At 42.3% G+C, this 10,591-nt stretch overlaps 1 protein-coding gene across 1 annotated transcript in view; it reads left to right on the top strand.

Annotated features, from left to right (window-relative positions):
* Positions 1–1,658: 1,658 nt before the first annotated feature.
* The window catches only part of LOC308277811 (vomeronasal type-1 receptor 90-like), a gene marked incomplete at both ends in the record, with an annotated part of 45,605 nt that continues 36,672 nt past the window's right edge, over positions 1,659–10,591 (top strand). Inside the window, 2 exons of the mRNA XM_080717207.1 lie at positions 1,659–1,793; positions 2,927–3,071. Of these exons, the coding sequence (XP_080573333.1) occupies positions 1,659–1,793; positions 2,927–3,071 (280 nt within the window). The remainder of the gene's footprint in view (positions 1,794–2,926; positions 3,072–10,591) is intronic.

Raw genomic sequence — 10,591 nt, 5'->3', positions numbered from 1 at the left:
TTGCAAAGGGCCTAAGTAGCCAAGACTATCTGTGAATCTGCGATCCTCCTGTCTCAGCCTCCCAAATGCTGGGATTACAAGCATATGCCACTCTGTCCAGCTCCTCTAAGTTATTTTAAAACAGGGTCTAAGTTATAGAATCACCACACCCAGCTTAAAGGCGCGTTTCTTAATGAATACAGATTTATATGGCCAGACCACCTGTTTGTGGCAGGTCCTGCACCTGACACAAAATGACAAGCCCATGGAGAGACTCTGCATGCTTCTTGTTTGGGGGCATTCCTGAAAGTGGAGGGTGCCTTTGAGAGCGTTTCCAGCTCACTGCCATCTTTGGAGTGATGTCTTTTTTTTTGCTGAGTTGCTGAAGTTGGCCTGGAACTTGTGATCCTTCTGTCTCAGCCTCCCAAGGACTGGGGTTACAGGTGTACTCCACCATGCCTGGTGAGGCAGAGGATTTAAGCTCAAAAGGAGTGAGCCCAAAGGCTGATATAGGGAAGACAGAGTGCAAAGCTGGCTGAATTAATTCTGCAGCTCAACTGTACCTTCTTCAAATGCTGGCGGAAGTCTGTGGGCCCTCACCCATTTTGCTTTCTCCTATACACCCCAGCATCTCCTTTGGTATGGGTGAAGTAACGTGTGTGTGTGTGTGTGTGTGTGTGTGTGTGTGTGTGTGTGTGTGTGTGTGTGTTTCAGGTAATGGGGTCCTTCCCAGCCACTCAGGCTTGCTCCCCCCATCACAGGTCTGCCCTCTGGGGCACACTTCTCTCACTCATAGGATTTTTTTTTTGTGTGTGTGTGTGGTAATGATGATTGCACCCAGAGTCATTCTCCTCTGAGCTGAGCTACACCCCAGCCCTATTTTATTTTATTTTATTTTATTTTATTTTATTTTAATTTTGGTGGTACTGGGGATGGAACCCAGGGTCTTACTATCTCCGAGCTATACTCCCAGACATTTATATTTTATTTGGAAACAGGGTCTCACTAAGTTGCTGAGAGCCTCACTAAGTAGCTGAGGCTGGCTTCGAACCTGTGTGATTCTCCTGTCTCAGCCTTCTAAGCGCAGGGAGTACAAGTATACACCACTGTGCCCGGCTCCCAGCCCTATTTTATTTGTTTATTTATTTTTGTTTTATTTTTGTGGTACTTCGCATTGAACCCAGGGGCATTCTACTTCTGGGCTATACCTCCAGCCATATTTTTAATTCTTTATTTTGAAACAAGGTCTCACTAATTTGAGGAGGACCTCACTACGTAGCTGAGGCTGGCTGTGAACCTGCTATCCTCCTGTCCTGCTGTCTCAGCCTTCCAAAGTCCTGATATTAGTGCAGCCACCAGGCCCTGCACATCTTTTTCTGGACCCAGTGTTGAGTCCTTCTTGCATATTTTCTGCTCCAATCCTCCTCTGCTTCCTCCTTCTGTCCTCCTCCCACCAAGTTAATAGCTTTCTCCCTGCCCCCGCTGGGCAGGGCCCCACCTTTCTGGATTGGGGCTGGTGTAGCAGGGCCTTTTGCACCTCCAGGTGGGGTTGGTGGAGGACAGGCCACCTACACCCGAACCCAAGAGGGACTTCGAGAGGGCGGGGTCTCCAGCTCCTTGATTTAGTGCATCAAACCTCTGCAAGATACAAGACAAGATACACGACTTCTTTGGGCAAGATGGGAGTCTACCGCATCTGCGTGTCCACCGGGACCTCGATCTATGCGGGCTCCAAGAACCAGGTGCAGCTGTGGTTGGTCAGTGAGCATGGGGAGGCAGTGCTTGGGGTGCTGCTCAGGCCCTGCAGGGACCAGGTGAGCTTCACCTAGTGGGCTCCAGGCACTGCACCCTGGACCCACACCATCAACCATCACAAACCCAGGAGGAGACGCGCCCCAGCCTGCCCTGCAAAGCCTCCCAGACCTCAGAGAGCACTGTGTGGCTGTCCTGCCGCCTGACCTCCTGGCAGTTGAGGGAATACTCCTGCACTCCCTCAGCCTGTAGATCTCACCAAACCTGGAGTTCACCAGAGTGGCTCTGTTTTTTGTTGTTTTGATACTGGGGATTGAACCCAGGAAAATTTTACCTCTAAGTCACTCCCCATAACCCCCAGCCTGATTTTATTTTTTATTTTGAGAAAGGCTCACTAATTTGCTGGGGGTCTTTTTTTTTTTTTTTTGGTATTGGGGATGTAGCCCAAGGGCATTCTACCTCTGAGCTATACCCCAAGCCCTACTTTTTTTATTCTTTATTTTTGAAACAAGGTCTATGAAACTATGTTGAGGGCCTCACTAACTAGCTGAGGTGTCTGTGAACCTGTGACCCTCCTGTTTCAGTTTCCCAAATACTAGGATGACATGTGTGTGCCACCATGCCTCGTTGCATCCCAATTTCAAGTTACTATTTCAGTCTGGTGTGGTGGCGCAGTTGTAATCCCAGAACGTGTAGCTCGGAGGGAGAATGCCCCTGGCTTCAATCCCCAGAATCACTGAAACTAAGAGCTGCTGTTTCAAATCTTGTCTACTGTTGCTGGATCTCTGATTTGGGGGGCCTTATCCCCTGGGGTGAGGTGGAACCAGGGGGGAGGACCGAAGGACATTCTGAGCTAGCGGTTTGCTCAATACTCCATCTACCTGGTGTTTTACCAGGTCCTGTTACTTTTTCTTCCACTGGCCCCCAAATTTATATCACCTGCTCAGGTTTCCCCCAGACCCCATATCCGGCTGTTTCCCCGCAGCTGACACTGCAAAGGAGCATGCAGAAGGCCTCCTGTGTCCCCTCCCAGCCTCTCATCTCCTGGGCATCTTGTGCCTCCTATGTCTCTGCCTCCTTTGAACAAGCTTCCCTTCCCACCCCCTGTGCAGCTCTGCCAGGGACCTGAAGTCCTCCATCCCCTGCCACCCATGTCCCCTGCTCACCCAACTTGACTTTGCTCTGCACCTTTCAGAAGCCAGAGCACTTCTCTATCCGCAGGACATCCCTAGCTTTAAAACCTTTGCATGGCTCCCGCCTGCTCCCAGGACCAATCCAAAGTCCTGACCTAAGCCTCATGCTTACTGCCTCCCATGTGGTCGCTCTGGGCTCCTGGCCAGGTAGCCATGCTCACTTGCCCTCTGCTCCCAGGCCTCTGCCTGGCACTCGGCTCCCTCCAGGTCTGACTAGGCAGAGCGGTGCGCTGCAGTGGCACAGGGCAGGTTGCAGAGCCCACAGTGTCTGCCACACCTGAGAATGCAGGGAGGGGCCATGCCCTCTGGCTCCCTCTGGGCTGAGGCACAACCAGGCTGGGCTGCAGCTCTAGAGCCCCATCTCCTAGACTCTGCAAAAGGGCATGGAGGAGGGAGAAACAAGGACACTGGCGAGGACTGTCTGGGGGTGCTGAGCCTCGGGATTCCAGTCTCATGCTGACACTCTAAGCCATGCTGGGCCCCAAGCACACAGCAGCCACAGGCATGAACGGAGTGCAGAGGGAGGTCCAGGGGGCCTCCAGGGCAGGGAAAGGGAGAGCCAGGCACAGAGCTGCAGAAGATGCCACAGAGCAGAAACAAAAGAATTGAAGTTAGACGGGGCATGGTGGTGCACACCTGTAATCCCTGTACTGGGAGGCTGAGACAGAAGAATCACGGGTTTGCCACCAGCCTCAGCAATGTAGGGAGACTGGGAGCAGCCTATGGGGAAGGTAGGTGGGGAGGGGAAAAAGAAGGCTGAGCAAAAAAATATTTCTTTTTTTCAGGTCTGGGGATGGAACCCAGGGGCATTCAACCTCTGAGCTATAACCCCTGCCCTAGTTTTTATTCTTTATTTTGAAACAGGGTCTCACTGAGTTGCAGAGGGTCTCACTAAGTAGCTGAGGCTGTCGGTGAACTGCAATCCTCCTGTTTCAGCCTCCTAAATGCTGGGATTGTAAGTGTGTGCAACCACCTCCTCCTCCACCACCATCACCACCACCACCACCAACAACAAAATGTATATTATAGAAAAGTTTTTCTTATTATAGCTCATCTTGAATTTTTAGGGGCTAGGGTGATAAAAATAAAATAATTATTTTCATCTGTCTTTTTTTTTTTTTTTTGGTGGTACTGGGGGTGGAACCCAGGGGCTTTCTACCTCTGGGCTATACTCCCAGACCGTTTTTTGTATATTTTATTTGGAAACAGGGCCTCACTAAGTTGCTGAGAGCCTCACTAAGTAGCTGAGGCTGGCTTTGAAACTGTGCGAACCTCCTGTCTCAGCCTCCCAAGTGCTGGGATTACATGCATGCGTCACCACACCCAGCTTCATCTGTCATTTTAATTAATTGTCAGGAATATACTAAGAGCTCTAGAATTTTTGGTAAATTCAACCTAGGAAGATTGTATTAAAAAGAAAAACATGGGCTAGATATGGTGGCACATGCTTGTAATTTCTGTTCCTGGGGGACGTATACAGGAGAATCTCAGGTTTTGAGACCAGTCTCAGCAACTATATGAGACCCTCAGTAACTTTGTGAGACCTTGTTTTAAATAAAATATAAAATGGATCTGGGGGTGTGGCTCCAAGGTAGAAACTTTTGGGTTCAATCTGTAGTACCCATTTTCAACAAAGAAAAAAAAATAGACCTGGAAAGCAGGAAATCTTAATAGGTTTGACAGTATTCAGTTAACTTATTTTTATTTATTCTGGAATATTTGTTACCAGACTAATTATGCAGATCTTAGTCAAAGGTCCATTCAAGACTATAGTTCACACTTGGTCAGTAGTACAAAGAAGTGTTACTCTGTAAAATCTTTGTTCTGTCACATGTCATATGCCTGGTCTGATTTATTATTTCATTCAAGATAAAATATATGGTGTTGAAGTGTTCAAAGAGAAACTTTAAACAAGAAACATAGCATTTATGAATAACATGTAGTAGACCTGGAAGTTACCTTCTCTCGTGCCATTTCTGTAAAATTGAGACTTTGCTTTAATTATGTTTCATTCATTAAAAAAAAATTGGAGCAAACGAAAGTGTAGTATGGAAAACTGGTCTAGCAATATGTTTCAATCAGTTAAATGAGAGTGTTGAATGACATTATTTTCAAATCTACTTTTATTTGTGGTACTGGGGTTCCTGGAAACCCTTCTTCCTTCAGGCTACACTCCCAGACACCTATTTTTTTATATTTTTATTTGGAAACAGGGTCTCTTATGCCAGCGAGGCTGGCTTCAAACCTGTGTGATTCTCTTGTTTCCGCCTCCCAAGAACAGGGATTACAAGCATGCCCCACAATGCCCGGCTCAAATATACTTTAATAACAACAGCTCTGTAAGTCTACATATTTTTGGAAAAGTAGGTTTATAGAGGAGTCATGAATTTGGAATGATATTCAGAAAATCATGGATTCAATGCCACATTAGTTCAAAACACTGAAAAGAATCTTATTTATCTGAAAATAAAATGCTGTAGTAGAACCACAAACAAAAGAACTCCTTTCTTCAGACTGGAGATAAGAGAGCAGTGTTTTCAGTGGCAAAAAAAAAGTCCATAGCAAACATGTCTACAGTAATCAATCTGTGTCTTAACTTTGGATTCCACACCACTGTGTCAGTAAATCATACATAGTAAACACATATGACTTAAATATTATACTATATGTTCTACAAAGAAAGGTATGTAACCATTTCTGTGATGATCGCTCACATTTGTTAGAATGCATTTGATGAATAGGAACCCTTCAAAAAGAAATTGCCCAGAATGTTACTTCATAACAAAGATTCCTCCTGATCACCACAACACAGTCTAGGAGATGGGAGATGAAACAGAAGGTTTCTGCCATCAGCAGGATGATCTTAGAGTTTCCCCAATTATTGGTGTCAAGAGTGAGGATGCAGACTTCCAGGAAGATGGTGACTGAGAAAAGCAGTGTTTACGAGTCCCTCTAAAACTCGATCTATAAGCTGGGTGTGGTGGCGCATGCTTGTAATCCCCGCACTTGGGAGGCAGAGACAGGAGGTTTGCGCAGGTTCAAATCCAGCCGCACTGGCTTAAGAGACCCTGTTTCTAAAAATAAAAAAGTATAAAATAGGTCTTGGAGTGTAGCCCCAAGGTAGAAGGGCTTACAGGAACCCCAGTACCACCAAAAACAAAACAAAACAAAACAAAAAAAACAAACAAAAAACACCTCGATGTCTATTGCCTCGATGTCTATTGCCACCTCGATGTCTATAGCCAGGAAACACTATCAGCAGAGAAATAAAAAATGTAAATACAAGGGACAGAGAAAGAAAAGACTAGAAGAACAACTAGAGACAAGAAAAGAAATCAATCCCACAATGCAGTGGCAGAGCCGCGCCGGCACCATCTTCCCTCACAGCACCAGGCTCCAGAGAGGAAAGGTAAACAAGGAGCTGAAGTGAGCAGCTGTGGATCATTCGGGAGTAATTCAGCAGTTCTTTCAGCGCAAAGAACATCTAAAACTCCCAGTGGCCAATCTCATCACGCCTTCCAGGGACTCAGAATGGAGCTCAAAACCAGAAATGAAATATGCCAGACTCACAGCCAAGAGCATGGCAGTGCTCCCATATTGCCAGCAGTGACAGCAAGTTCACCACACCCCATGACAGCTCCTGATCAGTGTGCACAATAATCATGTGTGAAGTTGTGGCCCATAAAGGAGAAATCCCTGTACTGCACCCCCAGGGACTTTCCCAGCTTTGATAATCTCCTTGGGTCTGAGATTTTGCAGTCCAACCCAGTGAAGGAGTAGCAGTGGCAGAGATACCACATGCTAGTCACAGCTTCCTGTGGGAAAACAACCAGCCCAGCACCCCCACAGTTTCATGCAGCCTCGATTAACTTCCTGGGTCTGAGACTTTGCGATACAACCCAGTAAAGGAATAGTGTCCAGTGAGATTACCACAGACTCAAGATACAGAGCACCCTAAGTGAAGTCGTAGTGACCCAGGGAAGGCACAAACTTCTGAATCATGAGAAAGAGGAACACAATAGAGCAATAAGTGCCCACAACATCACAATATTAGAACCTCATAACACAGAAATTCAGAGATTTCCATAATATCAAATCAGGAAAATAACTGTAGAGATAATATAGGACCTTCAAAAAGAATTTAGAGAGAGTCTAAAAGAAATAAAGGATGCAATCATTGAGGTAAAGACCTCAATTCAAAGTATAAGCAATCGATTAGACAACATGCATAATAGAATCTCACTCCTAGAAGATGATAACACCAAAAACGAACACATAATTTATAACTTATTTGACTTTGAAGAAATATGGGCCCATTTTAAGATTGTTAACCTAAAAATAATTGGAATAGAGGAGGGAAAAGAAGGTGAAACCAAAGGGATCAATAATATCCTCAAATAAATAATATCAGAAAATTTTCCAAACCTAGAGCAAGAGGTCGATACACAGGTCCAGGAAACTTATAGAATTCTTTTTAGACAGGATCAGAGAAGAGGTTCCCCATGCCACATAATTGTCAAAATGACCAAGCAGAGAATCTTAAAGGCAATGAAAACAAAAGGCCAAGTGATATTCAGAGGCAAACCAATTAGAATCACTCCAGACTTCCCAACCAAGTCATGAAAGTCATAAGGGATTGGAGTAACATATTCCAAACTCTGAAAGAAAACAAATTTCAGCCAAAAATTTCCTACCCAGCAAAATCCTCTATCAAATTAAATGGGGAAATAAGAAGCTTCCATGACAAACAGAAACTGAAGGAATTTATGTCTTCGAAACCAGCACTAGAGAAAATACTCAGAGATTAACTACAAAGAAGAAATAGGTAATACATGCCAGAACCAGAAAAACAAGATTTTCCATCCAGCAGACAACTAAGCAAAGAATAAACAGTATTTAAAACAGAAATAAAATTTTAACTTGTTAGGAATTAAAAGTTATCTCTCAATAATCACAGAATGTAAATGACCTCAAAGACATAAAGTGGCAAAATGGATTAAAAACCAGAATCCATCCATCTGCTGCTTACAAGAAACACACATTACAAGTAAAGAGTGTAACAAACTCAAGGTAAAGGGCTGGATCAAGGTAATTCATGTTAAGCAGCCATCCTAACAAATGTGAAGTAGTATTTCACTATGGTTTTAATTTGTATTTTCTTAATGATTAGTTATAGTATGATAATGATGAGTGATATTTATGTGTTTATTGGTTATATAAAATCTTTGGAGATTCATTATTTATTTTAGTCTTTTTTCTATTTCTAAATTGTATTGTTTTCTTTTATTGTTGCTAAATCTTAGTATTTCTATTTGGAATATTAATATACCTTCAGATATAGCATTTGGAAATATTTTATCCCATTCTGTCAGTAACTTTTAACTCTGTTTACATTGTCTTTGGATATACAATATTTTTTTTATTTTTTAGGAAGGTTGTTTTATTCTTTTGTTGCCTTTGCCTTTGAAATCAAATTCAATAAATCACTTTAAATTTCAATGTTTTGAAGTTTTATGACCCAGGTTTTCTTCTAAAAGTTTATAGTTTTAAGATTTACATTTAGGTCTTTTATCTATTTTGAGTTAATATTTGTATATGGTGTTAGGTAAGGGTCCAATTTTATTCTTTTTCATGTAATTATTATTTTTCAACAATATTTAGTAAAAATATCATTATTTCTTTCACCAAATGTTCTTGGAAACCTTGTCAAAAATAACTTGACCAAATATGGAATAATTTATTTCTAGGCTTTTTATGTTACTCCACTTGTTTATATATCTGCCTTTATAGCAGTACTACACTGTTTCTATTACTGTATCTTTAAAAGTTTTTAAATAAAAAAAATGTACATCTTCTAGTTCTTTTCTGAGATTGTTTTGGGTTTTTAGAGTTCATATTTCATCTTAGGATAGATTTTTAGTTTTTGGTGGTACTGGGGTTCCTGGAAGCCCTTCTACCTCCAGGCTACACTCCCAGACCTATTTTATATTTTTGAAACAGGGTCTCTTATGCCAACGCGGCTGGCTTCGAACCTGCGCGATCCTCCTGTCTCCGCCTCCCAAGCGCGGGGATTACAAGCGTGTGCCACCATGCCCGGCGTTAGGATAGATTTCTTTTCTAAAAAAAATGTATGATAGTCTCACCTTAAAAAAAAGAAAATAATATTCTCTGGTAAGAAAAAAGGCAAAAAGAAATATTGAAATGTTATCTCTAAGTGATCAAAAGCTTGATATCAGACAAATTAGTCTGTTATGTGTGATTATTATTGTTAATTTTGGATAAATTGCTATATTAGGTGCAACCACTAAGCCAAGCATGGGAAGGAGGGATGGGAAGGGAATAGTGTGGGGATTGGGTAGGTGCTAACTGGGTGATGTGTGCATGTATGTCTATACAAGTTTTTATTTTTTATCCCATTATGATGTATGAATAGAGTGCACCAATAAAAAAGTTAAAAAATTATATATATATAATGAGTGAAGATGCAAAGATGAAACACAGATGCCTGTCGCTCCAAACCAAAAAGAATTTAATCACAATTTCCATACTGGAGAAAATAAGTCACCCTCAAAGAGACTTGACACAAATTTAAAAATAACTGGGGGAGTAGCTCAGAGGTAGAATATCCCTGGGTTTAATTCCCAATAATATATGCCTGAAAGTCATTTTTATAAGAGAAAATGTCAGGAAGATGAACTTCATCCTGCCCTGATCTGTGTGCTCGAGTTCTTTTTAATTTATTCAAATTACAGGGTTTTTTTTTTTTTTTTTTTTTTTTTTGGTGGTACTGGGGTTTCTGGAAACCCTTCTACCACCGGGCTACACTCCCAGACCTGTTTTATAAGGAAATAAGGGAGAATAAGGAAGAATAAACTATAGGTTTACATTTTCTGCACATGCATGTTCATGAAAAGCTGTAATTTTCAAGCCAGGCATGGTGGCGCACGCTTATAATCCCCGCACTTGGTAGGCGGAGACAGGAGGATTGTGCAGGTTCGACACCAGCCTCCACTGGCTTAAGAGACCCTGTTTACAAATAAAAAATATAAAACAGGTACGGTGTAGCCCGGTGGTAGAAGGGTTTCCAGAAACCCCAGTACCACAAAAAAAAAAAACCCTGTAATTTGAATAAATTAAAAAAACTCGAGCACACAGATCAGGGCAGGATGAAATTCATGTTCCTGACCTTTTTCTCTTATAAAAATGACTTTCAGGCATATTAACCATACACAGAGATAAAATTACTGGGCAGAAATGCCTTTTCTTCTGTGCAGCTGTTGGAAATTAGACTTCTGTATATATTGGAGTGAGACACAGGAAACCACCAGCACATTCACTTATTTATTTATTTACTTTTGGGTGGTAAAAAATATAACCCAAAGGCCTTTTTCCTTTGAGCTACACCACAACCCTATTTTACTTCTTTATTTTATAGGAGCATCTCGCTAAATCATTGCACTCCAGCCTCAAAACTGTCTTATTCATGTTCTTCCCTCACCCTGTTTTTTTAGTATTTGAATTGAAGCCATGTACATTCTACCTCTGAAATATATACCACGAGTCCTATTTTAATTTTTATTTTCAGGGTCTTGTGAAATTACTGAGGATCTTGCTAACTTTCTGAGACAGACCTCAAATTTGTGATCCTCCTGTCTCAGTCTCCCAAG

Source organism: Muscardinus avellanarius (assembly GCF_963383645.1).
Source record: "Muscardinus avellanarius genome assembly, chromosome: 20".
Classification (NCBI taxonomy): Eukaryota; Metazoa; Chordata; class Mammalia; order Rodentia; family Gliridae; genus Muscardinus; species Muscardinus avellanarius.
The sequence above is the reverse complement of the archived record's forward strand: the minus strand, read 5'-3'. Positions and strand labels throughout refer to the sequence as shown.